The 27,682-nt window shown below is 39.8% G+C and overlaps 3 protein-coding genes across 4 annotated transcripts; all 3 read left to right on the forward strand.

Annotated features, from left to right (window-relative positions):
- The first annotated feature begins 9,075 nt into the window (after window positions 1–9,075).
- On the forward strand, window positions 9,076–10,347 carry pou3f3a (POU class 3 homeobox 3a). Its single transcript, XM_054615668.1, has one exon. The coding sequence runs from the start codon at window positions 9,076–9,078 to the stop codon at window positions 10,345–10,347; it is 1,272 nt and encodes a 423-aa protein (XP_054471643.1).
- Window positions 10,348–15,843: 5,496 nt separating this feature from the next.
- On the forward strand, window positions 15,844–20,245 carry gpr45 (G protein-coupled receptor 45). The gene is made up of 3 exons (XM_054615700.1): window positions 15,844–16,018; window positions 17,538–17,767; window positions 18,267–20,245. Exon 3 carries the CDS (start codon window positions 18,374–18,376, stop codon window positions 19,535–19,537), a length of 1,164 nt encoding a protein of 387 aa, XP_054471675.1. The 5' UTR covers window positions 15,844–16,018; window positions 17,538–17,767; window positions 18,267–18,373; the 3' UTR covers window positions 19,538–20,245.
- Window positions 20,246–22,800: 2,555 nt separating this feature from the next.
- On the forward strand, window positions 22,801–26,262 carry c16h2orf49 (chromosome 16 C2orf49 homolog). Of its 2 annotated transcripts, none has more exons than XM_054615688.1 (4): window positions 22,801–22,924; window positions 23,020–23,183; window positions 24,716–24,974; window positions 25,449–26,262. In XM_054615688.1, exons 1-4 carry the CDS (start codon window positions 22,814–22,816, stop codon window positions 25,503–25,505), a joined length of 591 nt encoding a protein of 196 aa, XP_054471663.1. In that variant the 5' UTR covers window positions 22,801–22,813; the 3' UTR covers window positions 25,506–26,262. The 2 variants fall into 2 exon arrangements, with proteins under 2 accessions (XP_054471663.1, XP_054471664.1); XM_054615689.1 differs by having other exon boundaries at window positions 25,528–26,262.
- Window positions 26,263–27,682: the final 1,420 nt, after the last annotated feature.

Genomic DNA, 27,682 nt, shown 5'->3' on the forward strand with positions numbered 1-27,682 from the left:
GCCCTGGAAAGTTGGGAGCATTCCTGGATCATTGGGAAAGAAGAATATAAGATAAGACAGAGGTTTTGCATCCACAAGGAAATATCACCTACAAATCAGACAAACATTTCTTCTTACTTTGACAATAACAAAATAACTTTCTGTCTTCTTTAATGAAACAACGCAACAACAAAAGATTCAGATGTGACGAGGAGCTCTGAATGTTCAGACAGTATTCTCTCCCAATCACTTCTGATTTACCTACTGACGTCTCCTGCAAAGCTTTTGTCAATTTTTTGCATAACTGTCACAGCCTGTGTTGAAATGATTTCTATAAAAGATGTGCTCTTCAGAATTAAAACAATTTGTTCAGACAGTGTGGGGGGAGTCTGGCTTTGTCTCTTTATGAGAAAATAATTTTTTTGGTAATTTTGTTCGGTAATGTGCTACTGTATACTTTTGTTCTTCTGGAAGCATTTATTATTTTTTTCAGTGTAGGAATACTATTTTGTCCCAGCTGATAAAGTAGGAGCCACCCTATATTGTCAGTTGATATTATCATTTTGGGAATTTGTGAAGTGTTTGCATATTTCCAAACACTTTTTCTATTAAATTAGCACAACACTGATTATTTGCACAGATCGTGGACTTTTTGGAGGCCTTGGATGCTAGGGGACCAGTTGCAATTCCCGACTTTAATGTGTTGGTAATCCAACTTTGATTCAGTTGCAGGACAGCTCAACCCTGTGCTACTGAGAACATGAGGTATATACTGCTATCTCTGACTTCCCAGAAACTTCAGTCACTCTGGTACTGGCACCAATTTCACTTCAACTTACAAACTAACCATTAGAAAGCACACAAGCTTGGTTGCAAGGACGTAAATTCACAAAGTTTATTCCCAGAACATATTTGTACTATCAACTCATGTGTCACACCATCTGTAAACCAATCAAATTAAGTGGAGCACTAAATAGACTGAAGAGGTTAAAGAAAAGTAGTTTGTGCAGCAAATCTAATAAGCAACGAGAAGAGCGTTTGCTATATGTTAATCAAAAAATCTAAATGTTGAACTATGTGCAAAAACATTCCACAGATTGACTTTGCCTATGCACACAAATCCGCCGATTGTGGTGATACAATTGAAATTAATTTGCTTTACGTACTGGTCTGAATGGCACTCTACACTTTTTCTCAGTCACCATTCAGGCATAACATTCATATCTCGTGGTCAACTAAATGATCTCCTCTCTCACATTTACTCTTTCATTTTTTAACACACCTTCACTTGGTTTGTTTACTTAGCAGCAAAAAATCCTAATTTCCATGTTCCATCCTCTAGCCGGTGCTGCGCTGAAAGGTCACGGCTGGTGAAAAGCAGAAGCTGAGTACTAGCTGTGTTTTGATGTTCAGTGTACCTATTCCCTCTCTGTAACCCCCCCCCGACGCCCCTCTGATCTGCTCTGCAGCTCATTAAAACACCCTCTCCACCTCCGCATTAGCATCAGAGTCATGGTCAGACTGCTTTGTGTTATAAGGGTGGAAAACAATATCAATAACAACAACAAAAACAATAGTAGCCTTTGGTCCAGGGAGGAGAGGAGGAGAAAGGTCTTTGATAATGTACATCAAAGGGAGACGCTGAAGTAGGCTATGTTTTCATGGCTTGCATGCCAAGGTCGTCTCTGATCCTGCCCGTGCGGTGTTAGCTCTTGGGGCTGGTCGGATGGCACAAGGTGAGCTGCTGGGTCTTCAGGACATGTTCTCAAGGATGGGAAGTCAAGCACCGCAAACAACAAAGGCTTGTCGTAGGTTAAAGTTGTTGCCCTCGATTGACATTGATTTCCCATTTCTGTTAGTGCACATGCGAGAGCGCTTTTGTGTCTTGGAATCTGGAAATGTGTGCAGTCAGATAATAAAAGGTTTCACCAAAACCACCAATTCTTAACTAGATCTTTGTTTAATGTGACATTTGTGTTTGTGCTGCAAAAGTACAGCAAGCCTCACGACTTATTGTAGACCAGAGCTGAGGGACGACCTGCTTACATCAGAGTTCAGAGTTTCCATTGAAGTTCTCAATAAAGTGCAGCATCAAATGTGGAAAAAGACAGAAGAGGAAGACAGAGTTACGTATTGTTAGCTAAATATTTTATGAGAAAGACCCCTAATCTGAGGCGTAGTTGCAGTTGTAAATGCTAATAAGTTATTATGGAGATGGATCTGTTGACATGTGGGCTCGGCAGCTAATTAATTTACAGCACTTTGAGGACTTCTCATCCCTGTTGGCATAACAGTGAAGCATGAAAGTTCATTCTTGACCTTGGATATAGTAGTTTGACCAAACAATCCCAACTCAAGGTCCACTTGCTAGCTCTTTTTCCACAGCTTTCAACCACATAACTTTATCAGTCTTTATCAGCGGAGGGCATTTGAGGATGGACAACAAGCAATAAGCTTGTAAATGGTAAATGGACTTGTATAGTGCTTTGCTACACTACATGTCATTCACCCATTCACAGCTATTCTTACACTGATGGCAGGGGCTACCATGCAAGGTGCCACCTGCCCATCAGGACTCTAACTAATCATTCATACCCATTCATACACCGCAGGCACAGCCTTCGGGAGCAATTTAGGGTTAAGTGTCTTGCCCAAGGACTCGTCGTCATGGACTAGAGGAGCCGATGATTGAACTGCCGATCTTCTGATTGACCGTCTGTGCCACAGGTTGAAATGCATAATTATTACTTGCATTGACAGATGATGTAATACCCTTTAATAAAGACAAATGCAAACCCTTTTAAAATGTGCCTCATTAGAAATGGCAGAACTCTTACCTCACCAAAGCAATCCATATTCATAGTGGAGAGTGTGTGTTTGGGGATTAATGGTTAATTTGCTCCTTGCTGACAATACTAATAAAATATGTGCTCAGAGTGAAGTATGGGACTTTTCATTAACGCACACATTTAAGAAAAAAAAGAAATATTTTCATATTCCAAACCTTCATCAGCTGAACTTAATCAGTCAGTCTGCATGTTTCCTTCAGTAAAACCCTAAATGTGTCAGTTTGACAAGAAGTTAAAATTGATGACACTAGAAATAGCATTTTTTTCTCCCAAGAAGTATGTGAAGGTAGTGTGCAGTGTTAGTGCGAAATTCCCCTCCCTGCGCAGTGAATAAGTGTTAATACCAAAGCTGCATGACATCGTTAACCTGCTGTGTTTAAAGGTATGCATTGTATTTATTTAATTAGATTCCACTGTAAGGTGTCTTGATTGATGTCTCAGCTGATCCGCATGCGCAGTACTACTTAGTGCTGATATATTCACAATAACTTCATGTTCAAGAGTGTTCTTTTGTTATGCTTTTCTAAAACTATAATTCAAAAACAATGGAACAGAAAAGTCATTATAAAATCTGTCACTTGTTCTCTTCCTGCTGGGCAATCACAAGTTGTTTTTTTATTTGAACTTTGGTGTGGAATGCAGATACAGAGGCTGTGTAACACTTTGTAAACTTTCCCTATAGGTATAGAGGAATACAAGACATAAAAGGTAATTGATACTGTGATCATACATGATTTTATGCTGTATAACTAATTGATCACAAACACATTTTTTACATTATTCCTGCTATTCAGTTATAATCCAAGGTCCACAGGATCGCAGTGTAACAGGAGCACAATCATGAATGAAAATGCCACAAACCCTTCTGCCACTTGTATCAGAAGCCACTTAATATTTCAGCATCTGATACTTCCCTCTTTCCCCCCCAATCCCACCTGAGAAATCATCTTAACTACAGAGAGCCTTTATAACCACGTGGAGCTCGGTGGGAGCTTCAGAGAGAAATCTGTCCATTCATGAAAGACGCAGGGCCGGCCAGATTCAGCCAGACCGGCCCTTCAGGGACACCCGCTGTTTGACTTGGCTCAGGACCGGGCCCGGGTACAGGGCTACAGTTGTCTGTAGCCACAGGCTGCAGAGCTGAAGGTATTTCCTGACTAAATTTCTCTGTCATACTGTTTGCAGTCATATTCGAAAGACGGCGAGGGAGCTTTAGAGAGTGAACATGGTCACAAACTCATTAGATGACACAGTGGGATGACACAAACACAACCACAAAGGTATAGGCACATTTTGGTGTTCTATTTCAGCGTTGAGCGTTGAGAGGAAATTAAAAACTCATAGCTTCCTTTCCTTTAGCCGAACTCCCATGACTTATTTTTTTTGCAGCCATATGAGCACTATATTTTTCATATAGGCCGTGACTTTATCTAAATGCACTAAACCCCATGAGTCTCATCTTTTGTCAATTTCCTTGTTTTTTTCTTCTGTGAAGGCCCAGATGTTTCTCTTCTCTCCGTGCATTTTGCTTTACCTTCGCATAAATATTCAGCAAAGACGTCTGCTTGTAGCGAGCCACCATTCCAAAACATCTTCCCCCATTATGTTAATGCCTATAGACACTTAGAAACGGGTAGATTTCAGGCCCTGAGCACACCTGTAAGCACCTGCGTACGCACACACACACACACACACACACACACACACACACACACACACACACACACACACACACACACACACACACACACACACACACACACCAAAAACACAGAAAGAGAGAGATGAGTCTTTGTACCATTTCCTGGCTGTATTCTCTCTGCACTGCTACTGTCACTTTGGCCCCTTTCAAATGATCCATTGGGATTAATGAATGTAATTTTCACAAATTATTCCAGCTATTCGTACATAATGGGCCTAACCACAACAGTGTTTAACCAGTGCATCTGTCCATTGGGTGTCGTCATTTAAGTCTCAGCAGGGGTAAGTAATTGCCTATTGCTCCAGTGTGGTAAACACAGTTCTTTCTTTTCCTTTCCTTTTACTCTCCCTCTGCTATGAGTAATTCCACCCAGAGCAGTTCCACCACATCAAGTAAAGTTATTGACTGAGGAGAGTACATCACAGTGCATTCAGACATATATATTTGAATATTGTCGGCCATGTTTGTCTCATATTTCTCCATCTGTGTGTGAGGACTTTGGAAATTACTTTGATCAACTCCCCTTGTATCCTCTGTCTGCCACTCTCCTTGTACCCCGACTACCACGCTTTGTCTCCCCTTGTCTCCTCTCCGTGGCTGCCTCTGCTTCGGATTTAAACGAGCAACAGGGGGTTGTGGGTACAGACTCCCACTGTGAAGGAACTCTCTGACTCAGGGAGAGCTGAAGGTCAAACACACTCATGATCAGAACCACAGGATGACACTGAAGGGGTGGAATATAAAGAAAGCAGGGATGAAAGCCACAGAGATAAGTTCTGTTTTCTCAGCAGCGCTTTCAGTGGAGCTCAGTATTCTGTAAACACCACATTTTATGGCTCACAGTGGAGGAGCTGAGAGAGATTATTCACATGGTTTTATAACTTCTACGACATACACACATAAACAATGATTCAATGAAAAGAAAGCAAGATACAAAAAGACATAAATTCAAAGACATAAACTTAATAAATGTGCAGATAACAACAACACTGTCATCCTCACAACTTATTTTCTGATTAGTCTGCATGATTTCTGTTCCGCTCTCTCTTCTTAATTAGACAGACCCTTGACCGACAGAAAAAACAGAGGAAGAACACGAGCACGAACAAGAGAAAAGCATCTGTTTCTTTGAATGGAAAACTCCTGGAGCCCAGATGAAGGATTTTCCTTTTTCTCCTTCGCAATTTTTTGTTGGAACCATTTGCATATTTCAAAAGTCTACCAAAGAAAATAGCCCAGGGGCAGAAATGGCCGATCTGCATATTGAAGACTCAACAGAGGGGGAGAAAGGGGGAGAAAGAAAGGGAGAGAGAAAGAAAGACTGTCTTATTGATTTGAAGAATATCGCAAATAAACAATAATATGAATTAGCTGATGGTGTCATGCTCATTATGCTGGATTAATTGTAGTATTCACTACATCTAAAACTGATTATTTTTGATTATTTGAAGCAGTTTCAGGGAGAGAGAGAGAGAGAGAGAGAGAGAGAGAGAGAGAGAGAGAGAGAGAGAGAGAGAGAGAGAGAGCAAAGAGAAAAATGTGCATCAGAAAAAGGCCTCTTCACCCAGCTTCCTTCATGAATAACAAATAGAGGACCCAGTGCTGTGACCAGCCAGCACAACACATGAAAAACATTAGTGCATTCCCTGAGTCGTCTGGTTTTCTCTACATTGTGCTGGAAAGATGTGAAACACTGTGGTGCTTTTGTGCAGAAGCTCTGTGTTTGCTGCGTTTTACTGAACATGCAGTTACAATTAACAGGTTTTAGAGACTGTGATTTTTTTTTTAACTTTTTCTGTTTATGAGCTGTAAACAGCTTTGTTAATGGTTAATAAATCATGCAATAATTCTTTATAGATCCATTGAAATCCATCATTTTTTACCCTTAATTAATTATATATGGTGTTAAATCATTAATGAAGGATTGTTACAATAATAAAGTAATTCATGTTGCACATTTTAAATAATATGAATATTTAATATTTTTAAATAAATTATTTACAAATGCCATATAGGCCAGTTACAAGCCATTGTTAAACGTACATATTTACATATATTGACAATGACACAAGTTATCTGTGACTGTACCATACAATCCATGGGCTCACTCAAGACAGTAAAATCTTAACTTTCCTAACAAACATTAACATATCTGGTGATATATTATTTGTTTTATGATATGATACAGATTAAAGGACAAACTTAATGCTGATGCACTCCTTTCATTTGCTATGTGTTGACCTCTGTGTATTGTTTATTTAAATTAATTTCATTATTTATGATGAACTCTTAATTAAATTCTTAAAACCACAATAAAATGTGTGTGTGTATATATATATATATTTACATATATATATATATAAACTTAAAGCTAAGTAAATTAGTATATATACATATATCTATATATATAAAAAAAACTTAAAGCTAAGTTAATTAGTATATATAAATATATATATAAAACTGTAAAGCATGTAATATTATTATTATTGAACAATTCATGAATCCAATAATTTTAACTTTTGAACTTTATAAATGTCTCTATAAAGTCTTATAAAAAGTTGTACTTTGGTTATATTCTTCAAGTTATTAACATTTAAGGATTCATTGATTTAAAAGGTTAAAGGGTAAAGCAGCGGACTTCCAGCATTTAGATATAGCAGATTACTTACTGTAAATGCAACACATATTTTGTTGTGTAATTTATTGTCTGATGCAGTCTGAGATTCTACCTTTGGTTGTGCTGAGTCCTTTAACTGAGTGCGTCACATAAACCCCTGAGTGCCAACCTGTCGACCCCAAAATTAAACAATTTAACAAAACAATCCAAAGATTCATTTAAAAATGTTTCAACTTTTTATTGAGAGTGAACTTGTATCTGCATTACTCAGTGATTCTGCAATGAGCTAATAACATCTGTAATAATATTACGGGACATGACACACGCATATGTTCTTAGCATAAAGCATATTTCTATTGCAACTAAATTTTACTTCATTACTTTACTTTCCTTTTGTCGAACGTAACCACATCCTAAAATCGGATAAATCTAAATGTCATTTGGAACACGATCACTGAACATAATGGTGGGTAAGTGGATTCAAATGTTATGATAAAAGTCTCGGTTTATGTTGCAGGTTGGGAAAATATATATTTTTTTGTGACCATTTATCTTCTACCTTTTGGATGAGATCCAAGACAAATCCTGAAAACTGAAAAACATAAATTAGCACATTTACTGGCTGCACCTGGCTCTCTACTCCAGTCATCCAGTCCAGTCGATGCTTTCCTCTCCCAAGGCCCTTAAAAACTAAGGCAAAGTCGTGGTAGAAAACTCCGAGATGTTTAGTTAACAGGCCATCCATAAACGGACCAGGCATGGAAACATCCCACTAGAACCGGTTTGGTTTTTGGAGGGTGGAAAAAAAGCAAACTGTTGGCAGATTTTGTGCACCTTCAGCGCTCACCAGGGTGGTGCGTCACGCCACTGTGGCCTCTCCTTTACCATATGAAAAGGAGCGCATTAAGATGCAAAAAGCGTACAAACCCCCTATGTACCCAAAGCCGACTTATCCTTGACACAGGCCTCGGTCGCTCTGCGTTATTATAAAAGAGATAACCATATACAGTAGGCCTACATATACGGCATTATTTGTCTGGTATCACTAACTTTATCCGCTGTATAACCTCAGGATCTTTAAAGACGTATAATTCTCATAATAAGAATAACAATAATTGACATTACATTCATTGTTATTTTGTAAGAAATGTTGTTTGGTTGCAGGATTTCTTATTCTGTTTCTTTAGATGATTCGTGTATTTGGCTCGTCCTTAAAGACACATCCAGATTATACTGTATATTCTCTGACTTTTTTTTAATTTATTTCTGTAATATTATTCTATCATATTGTTGCTTTATTCCTGCAGCAAAAACTTAGTGCACCCGAGGCTGGACTGAGACACACCAGCTCCTCTCTGACTGTGCGTCCAATCAGCAGGAGCTCTGCAGAGCCTTTCTGCTGCAATTGGACGGAGACGGAGACGGAGATGGGTGAGGGGAAGCAGCCTTGGCACAACGTAAACACATGCTCGTCTTCTTCACCGTAGAGGACGCGCCTGATCGAGCAGATGGAGTGAGAGAAGCTACCGAGAGGACCGGAGAGGCTTTCAAGTTCATTCTGTCATCATCATTCAATGGCATTAAAACTTCAATAGCAGATAAACGGGGTTATAAGTGAGACAGCTCCTCAGCTTGGCACGGACCAGAAAGGTGTTGTTCCATATCACCGGGTCTGTGGATTACGCACGGCGGAGCTCCCGGGACAGAGAAAAGTTTGGAAGACTATTGTTTTGTTGCACCGGAATGTTAAGGCGGTGTTTTTAATCGCACAAGTCTCAGCGCGCACCACCTGCTATATAACTACAATTATCATTTGAGCTTCTAAGGAGTTTATTTCCCAGTTTTTATTTATACATAGACCGAATTTATTCATGGATTAGAACTGGGACTTTATCGGAGCACCAGAAGAGATAACTATCTGAAGATATATGCTTTGGGGGATGGCAACGGCAACTTCAAGTCCATACTTAGCCAGCAGCAGGATCCTCTCCGGCCCGGTCCTTCACTCTGATCGGAGGGTCGGTGGCATGCAGCCGGGCAGCACCGCTGTGACCACAGTGTCTAGCGGTTACAGAGGGGATCCTTCCGTAAAGATGGTGCAAAGTGACTTCATGCAGGGAGCCATGGTGGCGAGCAATGGGGGTCACATGCTCAGCCATGCCCACCAGTGGGTAACGTCGTTGCCTCACGCAGCGGCCGCCGCAGCCGCTGCCGCTGTGGCAGCAGCCGAAGCCGGCTCTCCGTGGTCCTCCAGCCCCCAGACGCAGGACGTGAAGAGAGGGAGGGATGACCTCCACACAGGCACCGCTCTGCACCACAGGTCCCCACATCTGGGACCCCATCAGGCGCACTCGGGAAGTTGGGGAGGCAGCTCCGCGGCGCACATCAGCATCACCGAGGGGCAGCAGCAGCAGCAGCAGCAGCAGCAGTCTCTCCTTTACTCTCAGCCCGGCGGGTTTACAGTCAACGGGATGCTGAGCTCGCACGTGGGGCAGAGCCTCATGCACCAGGGACTGGTGCGCGGGGACTCCCCGGAGCTGGACCACGGGGACCACCATCATCACCATCACCACCATAATCACCACACTCACCACCACCAGCATCACGGGGGGAACCACGAACCGCACTCAGACGAGGACACTCCGACGTCAGATGACTTGGAGCATTTCGCCAAACAGTTCAAACAGCGGCGGATCAAGCTGGGGTTCACCCAGGCAGACGTGGGCTTAGCTTTGGGCACCCTGTACGGCAACGTGTTCTCACAGACCACCATCTGCAGGTTTGAAGCGCTTCAGCTGAGCTTTAAGAACATGTGCAAGCTGAAGCCTCTGCTGAATAAATGGCTGGAGGAGGCCGACTCAACCACCGGGAGCCCGACCAGCATCGATAAGATAGCCACCCAGGGCAGGAAGAGGAAAAAGCGCACGTCCATCGAGGTGAGCGTAAAAGGCGCGTTGGAGAGCCACTTCCTCAAGTGTCCCAAACCCTCCGCGCAGGAGATCAACTCTCTGGCGGACAATCTGCAGCTGGAGAAGGAGGTGGTCAGGGTCTGGTTCTGCAACCGCAGGCAGAAAGAGAAGCGCATGACGCCACCCGGACTGCCTCGCACCCCGGAGGACGGGTATTCACAGTTGGGCAGCATGGGTCCCGACACACCGTCACCCTCCATAGACTGCAAGAGGATGTACAGCGACACGTGAAAATAAGTGGCTGGACTTTAAATCTAATGAAACGTGAAGTGTTTGAATACCTTTTTCGAGAAAATATTTGATGTTTCCATAATTGCTGGGTTAATTGATTCACTTTTCTTACAGATCCCCACCTTCTTTGATCCCCAATAATAATGTTGTCCAGTGTGTATTCACATCAGAGCAGGACTAAAGTCTTCTTATATGCATCCTCGGGTATTTTTCTGCACAATGAATCAGCCTTTGGGACAGAAAATGAAAAGTTGAAATAAAGTCTGAGTAGAAAACAATTCAAAGTCTATTAAAGGCAAAGTTTTTCCACCAAAAAGCCTACAGAATGAATATTTTATCAATCTGATTCTTGACATAAAAGTTATTTCCGTATCTCTGATAGAAATAACTGTTCCCTTGTATTGCTGCAGAGTTTGGTGTCCCACAGGCTAGACTGGACTGCATTGATTCTTTTATATGAAAGACATTGGTCTAATGCGCTTCATTCAGCATTGTTTTTAATGAGCAATAATTTATATTCCTTGAAACGTGTTTCTGACTTTTGTGTTGTGTGTCAGTGGATTTATGTTGTGACACAGTTTTAGATTTTACCAGTATTGGGTTTTCCGTCATAGAAAAGTCCTTTTATAGATGAGCAAACATTCCCTTAAGTTTATGTACAAGTTAGTCTCATGTGTATTCTTGTGTGATGCTTTGGACTATTTATTTTTTTCCACTGTGTATATTTTCATGGAATAGACTAATTATTTAATAAATTTGACATAAGTAAAGACCTGTGTTACGCTATCTGAGACGACCATCGTTATTAAGGTTCCATCTAAACACACACACACATGTGTCCTTGTGTCCTTTTAGCTCACACCTTTGCAGTGAAATATTAACAATACTATATTAATATATTAATGTTCTCTGCTGCTTTTAAATGAATATACCAATATCGCTCTAAGTGTCAAAATGGCAATTAAATGATTATTTATAAGAAACAAAGCCCATTTAGAGACATTATTCCATAAATGATATATATAAGTTATAAAGTCATGAAACTAAAGCGTTTCTTTTTAAGTTTAATGCCATTCTGCCTGGGCTTTCTTTTTCATAGCAGCTTCTCAAGCTTGAATGATAGTCGAATAATCAAGATAAGAAATAAACAATTGACAGAAATGTTTAATAATCGATCCTTGTTTTCTTATTTTTTGGCAACTTTGCTGGTTCCAACCTCTTAGATGCGATGATAGGATGATATGATCATTTTGTTTCTTCATTTATAATAAATTATGTATCTTAAAGTTTTGAGCTCGTAGGCGAATGAAAAAAACTATTGGAAACATCTTCTTGTGTTTCGGGACATTATATATTCTCCCTCTTTTTTGTCATACAGGTTATAGACAAAATGCTTAATAGAGAAATTAATATTCATCAATAAGGAGCTTCATTAACAGTTGCATAAATCAAAATAATCTGTAATTAGTCAACACCATTTCCCAGTTTTTCTGCCTCTTAGTTGACACTGTTGAAACTGATTGAGCTCATCACAGAAGTCTCTTCTTGGAGTTTGCCTCCACATTTATGTCTGATATACTGCATGTCAGCCCCGCCACGTACATCCTGTGGCAGTGCTATGGACTGCAGCTTTGTGGAACGCAGCCAACAGAGGTCGGCTATCCCAGCTGGCAGTTCACCTCGACAGCGGTTGCCAAGGTGACAGCGAGATGGAGGGACACAAGGCAGCGGATCTTTTGCCACAGATGATGGGTTTGGCAGATAGGCAGCAAGAAGCTCAGGACTCTGGCTGTGAGAAACAGTCTGTGTTTCTTCTCTCTGTCGCTGATCCACATAAACATGACAAAATAATACATACAGGAAGGAACATACACATGAGCTGATGTCTCAAATCAAATATCTCAGTCATGATGGAGAAAACGCTGGGTTGAGTCGTGAAAAAAACAGCCAAGGAGAAGAGCTGGTTGTGGTGAAACTTGGAGGGAGGTCAAAGGTCTCCTGGTACAGTATCTGCCAACCAACCAGTGAGACATAAACACAAACCTGTAAGTTAATGGTTCTTTGAGTACTTTTACTGAATATATTCAGCTTGTGAAAACATAGGTGCGACTGACACATTTTTGGTAAATGTGTCTTTCTTCATGTCATTATTGATTCAGTTGTATATTTTATGGATTTCTGTCCCTTTTGGATCAACATGTCTCTTAACACTGCCAAACCTTATACATCTTAATAACACTGTTTAAAAAACACAGACAAGCACACAAATATGTCAAAAAGGTGTGTGTCTTCATCGAACATTGGCAGGATTTAGGGGAAACTCTGGCCTTGAGGGTTATAAATAGCAGCCTGCCTGCATGAATGGGTGGTTTGAATTGGTCTTTACACGTTAGCCATTGCAGCCGTCGTCACTCCAGGTCAAATTTCAATCCCTTAACAGCCTGAAGGTATACAAATACGTGTGAAGAGGAAATGCTGATGATACTTCCCCAGTTTATGCTGCTGATACCTAAGAAAGCAGATACATTACACACAAGTGAACCAATTTTTCAAAAACTTTTGTTTTACATTTTTTTGAGTATTCTGCTGTGATTAAACCCAGTCAAATTCATTTGGAAAACTCTGAAATGCAAACAAAAAATGTAGCTGTTTTTCTCAGCTTCAGACATGTCGACCTTCTGCAGAAATAATGTTCACATCAGACAATGAATACGTTGAAAACTATCAGAAAAACACATTTGTTTACTGAATTGTTATGCTTGTCAGCATTGAGTGACTTGAACAACAGATAAAAGACACACACGGCATTCTGTCATAAAAAAACAATCACAGCCTACATGTTCAACACTGAAAGCCAACGCAGAGGAAAACTTATGCATGCTCTCAGCTTCCACAGCAATATCACACAGAGGACGAAAGGTGGCTCCACAGCTCACTGAAACCATCTTCTAATGCCTCTTAACATGATCTATTCCCGCAGAGAGCTGCAGAAGCCAGAGTTCCCTGATAAAAAATGGAGGCAAAATCTAAGCTTGCAGGATTGCAGTGTGATCCCCTCAAAGCTTAGCGATGTAAAGATGGGAGATAAGGATGGAATTGAGGGATAAAAAGCCCTTTAAAGGGTTTTGTCATCACAAGACGCCATGTCTTCTCTGAATAATAATGCTGGGATCTGAAGGTACAAGCTGATGATGAGACAGTAACCTGGTACTGAAGCCAAAACCCCTCAATCAACAGAAATGGTTCGACTCACATGCATCTGTGCTTGTGATGACAGCAAGAAGAGTAGTCAGTGCTCATGCATATAGAGTGCTAAAAAGTGGAAAAGCATAATAGGGCCACTTTAAGATATTTTGACGTTTTGTTCTACGATACAGAATACGCCAGTAAATATCTAACGAGTGAATTTTGAAGCCACCATCGATTAAAAGTGTTTAAAAAGATTTATTAAAGAAAAACACAAATGATATGCAACGCTAGAACTGCTCATCCGCCTTGATCCGCTCATCTACTGCAATGCTAACTTCTGGGTTGGCCTACAAAAATATTTTCCTCACTTTATATGTGCTACTTAAAGTTAGTATCATCATCACTGGAGTATTGTTTCTTGCATCACTGAAACAGGGGATAATTGCAGTAAAGGATATTATCACCTCATCCAATAGAAGATGCTAATATTATTGCTCCTAATTGCTCTTAAAGCCTTGTTCAGGACTTTACACGAAGCAATTGTTGCATGATGATCCCTTCTTTCATGCTTGTTGTTTGAACCTGGATCTATTCAAAGAACATTTTAATGTACTACTATTTCACTGTGGGTTGCACATTATCAGTCGCCACTGTTTGGTGTTAATTATTCCCACATTGTGGGGATTGGTTAACCACGTAGCTCTAACACTGATTAACACACCTTGGCTTCCTCAGTGTGAATCAGAGCTCATGACACATTTTTACTCCTACCTGAAGTCAGAGGCAGTGGCGAGCATGAATAAAAGACCCCAACATTTTTTTACTTTGCCCATGTTTGCTTTTTTGGTGAATGATGGAGTACCAACGTCTCTCCATCAGGACGAAATTAAAGCAAACATCTGCAGAATAATGGACAGGGAAATGAATTATCTCACTAGCAAGCTTGTTGTGTGGGTGCCACTGAACGTGACGAGCATGCATGTGCCAGACCGGTGGAGTGGAACTCGTTTGATGGGCATGTTCAACACATGGGCACGATGCCAATTTAGACAAGCATGCCCGTGAAAAGAATCAACGCCTGCATGCTAAGTGAGTGAATGTAACCGTGTGTAATTGTATGTGTGTGAGAATACATCAGTTTTCTTATATAAAATGAATTAGATACAGATGATATTCTACACATCTGGACTCAGCCAGCATTCCATCAATGGTGTGTGATATACCTCCTCAAAATACAAGAACACTACTATTATTTAAAGCTCTCACTGTAACATTGATATGGACACCTGTTGCTCTAAAAAGAGATGCTATTCAAAGTTTGAATAAAAAAAATACTATACATACTTATACAAACCTTAACATGCCAACACATAAGTGTCTCAAACAGGCTTCAAAAAGTAAAAGCCTAATACATGTAAGGCCTAATGCTGCCATCTCCTGGAAAAAAATATCGATGCACGTCTCTGAATATTTATAGGGCAAATGGCAAAAAAACAAATCACAACAAAATAATATTTAACAATTAATTTTAAATTTATGATGATTAGATTCATTTTCTACAATAACCTGTAAAACAAGAACAGAAAAAGATAATCTAACCTTGAATGTTTGAGGCAGTGGATGTGAGAGTGAGTCTGTCATTGGCATTATTGAAAGACAATCCCACATTAGATTGATTATCATATAAATAAATAATGCAGATATTCTGGCAGAGGCGATAAGAAATTAGAAAGCTTGGAAATGAGAGCTAAATGGAAGTTGGATGTTGTAAATCCATATATTCCTTTGAATATGCTCAATTTTTTCCGTTAAGGAAAAGGGGATATCTAAATGAAAATATTACTATTATTATGTGTCAGATTCCATAGTAGGCCTATGAGAGGAGATGTTTCTGTTTGCCAAAATGTGTAAGTGAAAATGCTGTAAATATTACCATTTTATTAGTGTTGTTGATGTCTATCAGCCCCATAAGTCAATGAGCATCTTCAATAAAAACTATTCTAATGTACATTCTGTGGTAAACGTGTTATTAATAGCATCAATCTTATGATGTCTTTGTGCTGTTTTTAAGGTAGAAGCCTGCTTTTTGAAAAAAAACTAATTGTATCGCAGAAGGTAAAGTTTTTAAGGATATTTCGCAACATAGAGGGTCAATTGGTATTGTAATATATTCATTATAATCAACAACGATATGCTACACGTGTCGGAGATAACAAATGACTGGAAACGCCACACATGTTTAAACATTCCGGTTTACAAATAAATGTATTCTCCGCACTGCTCCTTTAAATCAGTGACCACCTGCTCGTCTGGCGTCAGCATCATCCGCAGTCGCCACGATGGCGATCGATACGGCAGTAAAATGTTCAAAGTGGGATATTTTGGGAAAAGCTCGACATGCACAGGGAGAGAAACGCGATCCCCGAGCTGACTGGCTCGAGGAGAGACAATCATGAAACCTGGTATCAAATGTAACGTCAAGGTAGGCCTATGTATGTCTGGTTAATGCTGAATATGGATCGTTGTATTGCTTAAATCCCCTTATCATTGCTTAGAAGGGGAAAAAAATGATGTTGTCTTTGATGCCTATCATGGATATGTAGATTAGCATTGGCTCGTCCTCCAGCTGTGATGCAGAGGTTGAGCAGCGTGTGACTGACAGGCAATAACAGGTGAAGGAGAGAAACGGGCTCATATGTAAATGTGAAGACACACTATGCAGGCTAAGTGGTGTTGCTATGTAAAAACTATTAATGTAACAGCAGTGGTTAATCAATACAGTAACGAATAGATAATGGCATCACATATACAATGTAAATCAGAAAACATCTGCATCTGATGCCACCATAATCCTCTATGATTGATTACATCTGGCTGCATCTACTCATCAAATGATGATGTGAAATTTTTTTTTAAAGATTTTTTAGTTATTTACAATTTCTTGGGCTGTTATGTTTTTCCATGTTCATATTGTCATATTAAATCATAGCTGAGTAAAACAACCTGTATTTTTTGGTTGAAACAATAAGCTCGGATCCCCCTGCAGGGAAAGTCAGCTCATTGTCTTCTTGATGTAATTAGGATTTAGTCATTTTGAAAGGAGTTAAAATTAAAAACTGTAAGGCATTTTATTGCCTAATTGTGTAGTTTTATCATAAGGTAGGCATGGTCCCATGGTTTCTTCTTTGCTACCAAATTACTTTGTTTTAAAAAAATGTTTGTCCCTAACAAGCTGATTTATTTCCAAAATCTGATTCTATAAATGTCAAGCATTATTTGTTTTTAGAAAACATAAAGACTGACATTCCTGTTTTAGGGATTCTTTTTTTATATTTTTTTTTATGTTATTAGAGTTTGAAGTCCTGAAAAAGTCATACATTGCAAACCCTGTGATACAGAGGGTATTTTGTCATAGTGGATGAGAGTACAGGCTGCTTGTTGCCATGGAACTGGTGACCTTGTTGCCTTGGCAACCACCAGCAACACTATGCAGTGGCTTATAGTGTTTTTGTGTAAGAATGTAGCTACAGTCACTTGAGGGGCCATTCCCTTCACCTGTGTTGGTGAACTATCTAATATTGAGATAACATTAGTCCTCTTATTGTAGGTTAATTCAAACTTAGATTTTTCTATTAACAAAAGCTATGTTACACTGACAAAGACTCAATTTCTGTGTATACTATCACAGAACAATCACTGAATCAGGCCTTTTTGGAGAGAGATATTTTGACAAGTCACAGTAAGAAAAGCTTGTTAATGATCAAATTAATGATAGCTTATTCAGTTTCAGGGTCGTGATATTGTGCATGCTGGCTCACTGTCACACTGTCATGGTTACTAGGACATTTAGAACAAAGACATTGATAATTAGTACCACCTACTATTATGACTCGTGAAGATATCTGCTGCACAAAGGCCTTTCACATCTAGATTCTAACACGCGATCACAAGGAACTAAACATGGAAGGTAGTGACCCTGAACTGATCTTCTTGTCTCCCAGCGCATAAAAGCCAATCCACCTGGGGGAACCACATTTGTGAACTGAACACCAGAATGAACGCAACGCGTTGTAAACACTGTCCCACCATCAGGAGCAGGAGGTGGAAACCATAGCAACAGACGTGTCCTGTGTGTGTGTGTCCTGAGGATGCCTCTCTGTTTGCATCAGCATCTGAAGCATCATCCAAGAATGATCTTCTGCTCAGTCGAAGGAAGACATGCTGTTCAATGGTTTGTACTATGCTGTTGTGTAAATGTGTGTTTTTCTATTCATGTGTGAAGAACTACACGTACGGTGTGCTTCGGAAGGTCGGTGGTGTGAATGTTTGTATATGCACCCATGTGAGTCCGTACAGCTGTTAATCATTTACCTCATCCAAGCAAGTGAGCGGCACAATGCCCTGTGTGTAATGAGGTGTGTCTGGCTTATATAATGGGGACGTCATTCCTCCCCTCACTGTTTCAAATTTACAAATATCACTGAGTAATAGATCACAGAGCAACTCCTATAATTATCTAATGAGACACTCACCATGTTTACAGCAGCTTGTTTAAAGAGTCAGACAGCACATTCATGTAATGCACTGTCGTCATCCATTATAATCATGGAAGATACACCTTCTCTGACATAAATTCTTATGTAATTTAACTGTTTGTTTACAGGTTGTTTTTTTCAGTTTCAGAAAGTATTTTTTGAACATGACGTATGTCAATATTCTTTCTATCTCAGATATTGCCATGGAAGACCAACTGCTGGAGGACAACTTAACGTGCATACCACAACAATAATCAAACATGTACCGTCTTTTGGGCTGACATCCCTTGACAGTAGCTGCCATGGCTTTTTGTAATGAAAGCCTGCTTGAGGAGGAGTGCGGCTTCATGGGGCCGGACATGGTAGAAGAAGCAGCAGAAAGTCTCCCGTCAGAAGCTGCTACTCCCCTCATATCAGTCACTCTGCGTGTGACCCTGGCAGCCATAATGATCTTCATGATTACTATTGGTTTCCTCGGCAACGCCATCGTGTGTCTGATTGTTTACCAGAAACCTGCCATGCGCTCTGCTATCAATCTCCTCCTCGCCACGTTGGCCTTCTCGGACATTATGCTCTCCCTTCTCTGCATGCCGTTCACTGCAGTCACTGTGGCCACTGCCGACTGGAGCTTTGGGAGCGGGTTCTGCCGAGCGTCCATCATGCTGTACTGGCTGTTCGTCCTGGAGGGGGTGTCCATACTCCTCATAATCAGTGTGGACCGTTTCCTCATCATTGTGCAGCGGCAGGACAAGTTAACCCCGCACAGAGCTAAACTGTTGATTGCGGGTTCATGGGTGCTGAGCTTTTGTGTGTCTCTGCCGTCTGTGGTCGGGTGGAGGACAGGTGCAGCGGGTATCGGGGGTGCCTGGGCGCCACAGTGTGTGCTGGGTTACAGTGAATCTCTGGCAGATCGTGGGTACACGGTGCTGTTGGCAGTTGCGGTGTTCTTTGTACCATTTACTGTCATGCTGTACTCTTACATGTGCATCCTCAACACTGTGCGCCGCAACACCCTGCGCATCCACAACCACACCAGTGAGCATTCCTGCCTGCCAGCCCTCAACCAAGTCAGCAAAATGAGGCTTACCGGGCTGCAGAGGCCCCCTCAGATTAAGGTGGACATGAGCTTCAAGACCCGAGCCTTCACTACCATCCTCATCCTCTTTGTGGGTTTCTCTGTGTGCTGGTTGCCGCACACGGTGGTCAGCCTGCTGGCCGTGTTCAGCCGGCAGTTCTACTACAGCTCCGTCTTCTACCCAATCAGCATAGGAGCCCTGTGGCTCAGCTACCTGAAGACGGTCTTCAACCCCGTCATCTACTGCTGGAGGATCAGAAAGTTCAGGGAGGCCTGTCAGGAGTTCATTCCCAAGAGCTGCAGACTGTGTCCCAGAGTGCCGGGCAGGAGCCGCAGGCGAGTGAGGCCCAGCAACATCTACGTGTGCAGCGAGACTCAGTCGGCTGTGTGAAAACATGGAGGGCCACGTTGTCAATGCACAAACCAGCAGGTGTTGACATCAACAGTTTTTAACTCTTACTTTTCCTCATAATAAGCAATCAGAAATCAAATTTTAACACATATACTGGTCTTTGTCAAAATAATCTCACAACAAGAATGAGTTTTCAATTTCGAAGCCAGCAAGGATTAAAAGAGAAGAATTCTACGACAACTGGACAACTCCATCCATCGAGAAATGTCGTGTGATATAATCTAAAAGCTCCATAATAGCTACTGAATAGACCTTGTGGTGAGATTATTGGGTCTGCTGCTTTCAAACTCAAGATATAGCAGTTGTTTTTTTTACTTTGTGGCCATTATGGTTTTTGAAATTTACTGACAAACAATTCAATATCATCCATTGTCAATTTACTTCTTCATGTCATAATTTTTCCCTGATGTGTTTCATCAATGGCATTCTGTTTCTTCAGACTGTAGACAAAAAAAAGAAGCATACACAGTATTAGTGTTCAGTGATGTTATCAGAGGAAGTTTGTTAGATTTCAACAGACGTCTTTTAAAAAATAATTTAAAACATCTAATTTGAATGAAATATCTGCAGAAACACAACCTTGTGTGAGTTGAAACTGTTATTTAAAACTGTGAGTGTGTCAACAAAAAAAGTGTGTCAGTTATTGAGCTGTGAATGTTTTCTTAAATGTATTATCTTTTCATGAATAACGGGACCAGGTTAATAAATACCGTTTGTAAAAGAGGTTGCATTGACAGACTTCTGAGTGTTTGGATGAAAAATACAGCTTAGCCATCCACTTTTGCAATGTACACAATTAATTCAGGTGGCTGGGATATCAAAGACATCTACTCACTTTGAGTGGATGTACAGTATCTCTAATTACAATTAAACAATTTTTTCTGCTAATGAACACTTATCCTGAATGATCCAATGTTGTGATGGCACTGTGGATTTAATATCTTTGGCATTTTAATATAAATACACGTTGTCGGTTGTATTGAAGTACAGCATTAAACAGGAAGATGGTGCTGTTCACTCATTGCAAATTTAGACAGCTCCATTTCCTGCGGCCAAAATTAAATTTTGTTTCACTTCATTTTTTTTTTTTTTATATATGATATATATATGAATCGCTGAACAAATAAGAGATGGTTGCAGTGATCCTGTAGGTCTGGCTCCAGATGACTAAACAGCAACAACCTTTCCACAGGAAGAAGTGGGCTGGTTTAGATATGTGGTCTTCATTTTTTGATATTGAAACACTGCTTATGTGATTATCAGTTTATCAGATATATTTAAAAATTGTGAATCAAATTGTCCTTAAGAGCTGATTTTTTTGTCCCATAAAACAAAGAAAAGCAGCTGATTCTCACAATTGTGATGCATGAAAATGATAAAGTTTACCTGAAATGATTGAAACAATTTATCAATTAACAAAATAGACAATACATTTTTCAAGCCATCAACTAACCAATTAATCACGTTTAACCAATGTTGCCGTGGTTTCAAATGTAATGGTTCCGACCTGAAAGTCGCATGACTCAAGGAAGGTATTTTCACCAATGTAAACACACATTAACTTTACATCCTCTCCCTCTTAATTAAGATCATATGGTCACTTCTACATCACATTACTGTCTTAATTTAATCAGTTACTTTACAACAAAACATCTGCAGAGACGTCAGGAGAAGGGACTTTGTATGCTCTTATATGAGGCTGAGAATCGTCCTAGGCTGCAGTAGTTTCCTGCAACAGGTTAAACTGGTATAAGCTTAGGGACGTGGTTTGAAAAAAAGCCTTCATATGAATTTGAACTCTGTATGTTGGTCTACATTCTCAGAGCTGAGTTACATAAAGTTACAGTTGTGAAAAGAATTAAAACATCAACCTGACAGGATGTTTAAAGATAAGTAAGCCTGCAAAATAGAGCCCATTAAAGGTTATAATGTTTGAAACACATACCTGTAATGAACTTTCCTACAACATCACATTCACAGTATGCAAACAAAACATTTCACATTTTTGGGAACGAAGAGCATGAACTGAAAGAAATACTTCATTATCAATTTTGTTAGGTTTGGATTAAGTTTAAAGTCTTTTTTTGTTGAGGCATTCCCTCGATGGATAGTTATAAGTTTGTGCAGTATATTATGTGAACCTGTTTAGAAGAGAGACGTTTTTTCAAACCATTTAGACAGAAGATCTTTAATCATAATAATTTATAGTCATATAATCAGACAATTCTTTAAAATAGCATTAGGCTAATAGGCTCATAGATGACACATGTTCACATATTTGATTTGGTAAATCTGCAGTTATAGTTAATGTAGTCATTTAAGCTTTTCTATTGAACATGTTTTCCTTTCGTCAAAGTCTGAAGTTTTCACTTTCATTTCCAATTGTGGAATGTAAGTACATTTACTTATTGAGACTTAAGGTCAAATTCAAGGTACCTGTATGTTACTTGAGTATTTTCAACTTCTGCTGCTTTATACTTCTACTCCATCTCAGATGTAAATATTGTTAAGTTAATATCAACATAATCTCAACCTTAATCATCTACAGCAGTACAATCCAACATAAACATGAATGCAGCAGTAATATTAATCCAAAAACGACATTAATTTTACTGCACAATGACTTCTTTTTGGGCTATTTTTCGTGCATTTTAGATGTTACTTGTGGTGGAGTATTTTAACTGTGTGGTATTGGTACTTTAATAAAAATGGATACATTTATGTTTTTCAATAGGCATAAAAACGTGCAGGCATGATAAGTAAAGGACATGTCGTGTCCGTACAAAACGTCAGTGGAGTAAATTATCACATTAAATCCTGCTAATATCTATTCCCATTGTCTATTACTTTGGAAAAGTGCATTGTTTGGAATACAACGGGAATGTTTTGTTGCAGTTCTATTTGCCTTATTGTCTCATCTTAAGTGACAACTATTTATTTCACAAATCCAAAGTCTTAATCAAAAATCTAACGTTTTAGAACTGACTGTATAATAAACGACGGCTTACATTTTTACCAAAAAAAATTATGGTAAAACGTATAACCAATCTAAGCTTTGCAAAATAAATACATTCGACTCAAAAAATATATATATTTTTCATTAAAACCTCCTTGAGATTGTTTCTGACCGTAAACTCAAGTTGTTTAACTTGTGCTATGATTGCCTCAATAAAGTTGGTAACAAAAAAATGAGCGTAACAAGACATGCCGTTTTGTTTTGACGCGGTGCATGTTGGGAAAAGAATAGCATCCAATATGGCGACTTCCACGGGACAAGATGGAAACACTGTCAGTACCTCGGATGTGGATCTGTTACTGCACCCTGAGCTGCTGTCTCACGAGTTTTTGCAGCTAATCTTACGTGAGGTGAGGTCATGTTCAGAGAGAAAACGGTCTGTGTGTATAAGCTTGTTTCTTCAGCAGTCGTTCCCTAATGTTTGTAATATGTCTGTCTGATTCAGAAACATGTCAGTACCAGAGACTGTGAAAGTCGGGACCGGCTCACAGAGCTGTACCTGCAGCATGTCATCCCGCGGCCGCAGAGGACTTTACCCGACAGTCGCTGGGGAAAGAGGATGGAGAAGATCCGAGGGAGGCACACACCGGCCGGTCACAGGTCTGACAGGTAACGCTTACTACACTGGAGGTTGTCAGGATGCACGTCACTGTGTTTTCATGGGCAGTTTATTAGTGATGGAAAGTAACTAAGAAACGTTACATTTAGTACTATAAGTACTATAGTATTACCATTTTCTGCCACATAATACTTCTACCCCACTTCATCTTAAAGGGAAATATTGTAAATGTTATATACAATATGTTTGTAATCCACCACATTGATTTGATATCTTCAGTTAGCTACTGCAGATTCAGATGAAATTAAAAAGTCATTAAAATTAGCTCCATCTTAACCAGCTGCAATATTAAAGTGATGAACACATTGATGCATCAATTATATAGTATCCACTAATATTATCTGAAATGGGCCACTATGAATTTTGTATATTTTTATGCTAATGCATTTGTATTTTTACTCAAGTAAAGTTTTGAATGCAAGGCGCTTACTTGTAGCAGAGTATTCCTGCACTGTACTTCTTAAGTTAAAGATCTGAGCACTCCTTCCTCCACTGCAGTTAGCCTCAGCACGTACGTTGCTCTGCGGCTGTGGCGTAGTGGAGAGCAAGGTAGTTCTCCAATCAGAGGGTCGGTGGTTCGATACCCGGCTTCGGCAGTCGATGTGTCCTTGGGCAACACACTTAACCCCAAGTTGCTCCCGAAGGCTTGCCATCGGTGTGGACTGGATGTTGCATGAATGTTAGTTAGAGTCTGATTGCATGGTAGCCTGTCATCAGTGTGTGAATGGGTGAATGATATGTCTACTGATTGTAAGTCGCTTTGGATAAAAGCGTCTGTTAAATTACTGTAATGTAATATAGTAACACAGCACCCCATAACCGGTGGCAAATTAAAAAAACTTTAAGACTGTAATCAATCTTCAAATTAACTGTTGTAAAGTCACAAATCTACTGTCTGCCTGGAATTATAAAATATACAACTGTAAAATGTAACTAGTCGATCTCATGTGAATAATCGGATGGCTGTGAAAAGAGGCAATAGTTTTAGGTAAATGCCTTCAGCTTAAGCTGCCAGCTGTTGTGGATCACAGTTGCTCTTATGTGTCACTCATTTTAGTGTTGGGCGATATTGAGAAAATCAGATATCACAGTATTTTTTGAAAAAATACCTTAAAATCAATTTTGACACAATATTGTAGGGTTTAGCATTAATGCTATAATCAAAATATTTCTCTGTTAGAAAGGGTGTTTTGGAAAAGTTTACATGCATGTGTCTCCACCAATTCAAGTGCCAAAAAACTTTGCAGTACACAGGTGCGCTGTGTGACCTGTTCAGCGATATGCTCCGAGCAGGTGGGTGATATACAGCACAAAGTACGGCAATTGGCATCCAGTTTGCAGTGTGCTGTTGGATTGGCAATGGCACACCCTCAGCTGTTACCGTCCTCCATATGTGAGGAACGGAGGGCAACCAAGATACCAATATGTACTGGCGAGAGAATATTAACATGTGTGCCTCAGAAAATATTCTGAAAATGCTTGATTATTGTTGTAATTGTTGTTTGGTAATTTTCCGTTCCAGTAACGACCACAACAGGAAAAGGCCTCTGATTGTGTTTGATGGCAGTTCATCTCACTCTGGGCCGCTAAAAGTAAAGAAACCAGAGGGAACCACCTTGTCAACAGGAATCACTGACAGGTTAAAACCTCCTCCTGCTGGAAACCTGTCCAGCCCCATCTGCAAGCTATCTGGAAACACATCTTCCTCTTCCTCGTCCTCTTCCTCATCCAGTCATTGCAGCACTGACACATCAAACCTCAAACGGGAGGCAAACAGCTCGGTAGGAACTTTTTGTTCTGTCGTCTCAGTTATGTAGTACATGCAAATTTACTGTGTGATTCAAAGAAAATGTTCATGAATTAACAATAATTCACAATATAGAGAATTCTTTAATATGGAAAGTATAAAACATATAACTATAAATACTGTAAATGAAGATAAAAGCATACCACTAAAATGAAAAAGAAAGCCGGACTTGGTCACACACTGTTATGATTGTCCACATTATAATCTTTTTTCGGTTACAAAGAAGTGACAACAGTGATCTAATCCAGTGGGTGCACAACTGCCAGAAATAAATAATGTCTTTGTAACTCAAATAATTTCTGTGCAAAACAGAAAACACCTGATAGTAAATTATTATGAATCCATAAATGTATCAACCATTGATATTGGTATGCAAATTGATCAGTAACACATTACATCAGAACACTTTTTATAATATCTGTTAATGTTTCATCTTCCATCTCTTCAGGGTGCAATGACATCTCCAGAGGTGAAGAAAAAGATCCAGCATGTGACATGGCCCTGACCTCTGACCTCTATTCACACAGATCTGATTGCAGCTCAGGCTCAGAAGGACAGACCCCCTCCCCTCCCACCGAATGTTGTTTCCCAGTATCTGTGCTCTCCCCATCACAGTTATCCAACTAATTATATCACAAAAGGGAAAACCTTTAAATCCGTGTGTCTAAGCCACCTCACAGTTCTTTCTCAGCCATGAGCTGACAGGACGATGATCAGGGTCCTGCTTATGAAGTCACAAGCTTCCTTGTTGCTTTCCAGAACCTCAAGTGCCCTTACCATAGATGATCAGCAACTCTCCTCATGTCCCACACAGAGACCTTCTCGAGGACAAAACAAGTAACACAACTTATGTTTTTCTGAAATGCCATTTAGGGAAATTATGGTTGTTGATATTCTGGGCCTCCAATACTGCTTTGCAAATGTGAAAGGGTGATTTTTCTGTCTGTTTATTGTTTAAAATCTGGAATTGGTAGTACCATGACTTGAATAGACGGATGAACTTTGACACAAATGCTATAGACCCTCATAGTCTGAGATTGTGACTGCTGGACATGTCTGAGGTTCATGGTCAACACGTTATGAGGCAGTGCAAAAAAAACAGTGTGTTTGAACCGGTAGTAGGTGTCTTTTTTTCCTTCTCAATAAACTTAATTCCACTGATGTTTGGCCTCAGTTGTTCAGGGTTTTTAAATATTAGATTCATTAAATTGTGAAATCCTGTGTCATGTTTGTATCAACGCTTTTTAAAATAAATTGTCTCAATACAATGAATGACTTGTCGATTTGATTACAGAAAAGTAAATAGCTTTGGATTTTATTTCTTATTTTTTTGCGTCATTGGAGAGAAAAATCCACAATGGCCGAGCATGTTGTTATATAAGTGCTCCGAGAGCTTAACTTATGCACATCTTTTTGACTTGTTTTCTTTCTTCAGAAATAGGCAGATTTTGGACACAGGTCATTTTCTAGATAAATTGTCTGATTTGATTGCAGAATATCCTTCAGCAAAAGTAGCTATTCCAGCATTGGCACAGCTGCCTTCACTGCAAAGCCACCAAAAAAAGGAACTTAACAAAAAGAGAGCCTTACAATATCGTTGAAGAATTGCGAAGATGGAGAGAAATGTTACAAGTGGTTATGCCTTTTGTCCACCGTAGCCAAAGACTCACGGGATGTAGCTAGCTCACAGCGAGCCCACAGATATGGTTGCTAGAAAGCTAACTATAAGCAAACTCAGTAATAGTTGAGTTTTCAGCTTACGTAGCTAAAGGCAACATTTTCTCTCCATCAATGTATTGTAACTCATGGTATGTCATCTCAAAGGGCTTTACATGCTCACAAGTTTGCAAGGAAACAGGACTCTCATTAAGAAATGTTGGGCAACTACATATGTCATCTCCCCCGGGAGATTCATGCAACAGCTTGCGTCAGTCAGTGAGTGAGTGAGTGAGTGAGTGAATGTGCAACTCTATGTCTGTCCCCAGCTAATATTGCACTATATGTTGGGTGCTCATTTATGGCTGCTTAAGGACCTATTGTGGTTCTGTTGACACACACGTTCTCAAAACACCTTTTATACTGCCATTGACTGCCTGTTGACTCTTCGCTCACTGCTCTTTGCCGGCCCTACCGACTGGTAGGGGCCAGAAGTGATAACTCTGATGAATGCATTACTGAACCCCAGCGACTATTCTGCTGCCAGACACACAGTATGGGGGAAGGCCGTTCTCTTTATACAACCATAAGGAAAACCATAGACTATGTCTATGGAACGAAAACTATTTACCAACTTTTATTGTTTTTGGACTCAACGTTTGCTTTTTACTTCTGACGATTGCATTCATGCTTTAAAAATCATGAAAGTGGTGTTCATTTGTGGAGATTGTCTTGCTGAAAAAAAACTTGTTAGTGCCATAAAACCTTAAGCTTATTTTCTGCAATACTCATCAGTAAATCTCATCAGCTATTTGTCGTACTTTTCAATTCTGTCGTTTTTCCTCCCCAATTTTTAAGAAGTCTTGGACCCACCAATCTGCAGTACCTTTTGTACAAAATGTGTGTAAATTTTTCTGTTCAAACTTATCCATTAGAAATATTTTCACTCTTTTGTTTTTGGATGAACAATTCTGAAATGCATTTGATATCATGCAGCTTTAGTTGGCAATTATAGGAGTAAAGACA

This window comes from Anoplopoma fimbria, chromosome 16 (genome assembly GCF_027596085.1).
Source record: "Anoplopoma fimbria isolate UVic2021 breed Golden Eagle Sablefish chromosome 16, Afim_UVic_2022, whole genome shotgun sequence".
Taxonomy (NCBI): Eukaryota; Metazoa; Chordata; class Actinopteri; order Perciformes; family Anoplopomatidae; genus Anoplopoma; species Anoplopoma fimbria.

What these genes read in the sequence shown, in the direction of transcription:
- pou3f3a (XM_054615668.1), top strand. Translation starts at nt 9,076, where the DNA reads ATGCTTTGGGGGATGGCAACGGCAACTTCAAGTCCATACTTAGCCAGC.
- gpr45 (XM_054615700.1), top strand. Translation starts at nt 18,374, where the DNA reads ATGGCTTTTTGTAATGAAAGCCTGCTTGAGGAGGAGTGCGGCTTCATG.
- c16h2orf49 (XM_054615688.1), top strand. Translation starts at nt 22,814, where the DNA reads ATGGCGACTTCCACGGGACAAGATGGAAACACTGTCAGTACCTCGGAT. An exon ending in TGCAGCTAATCTTACGTGAG is followed by an intron (nt 22,925 to 23,019) that starts GTGAGGTCATGT and finishes TGTCTGATTCAG; the next exon opens with AAACATGTCAGTACCAGAGA. An exon ending in GCCGGTCACAGGTCTGACAG is followed by an intron (nt 23,184 to 24,715) that starts GTAACGCTTACT and finishes TTTCCGTTCCAG; the next exon opens with TAACGACCACAACAGGAAAA.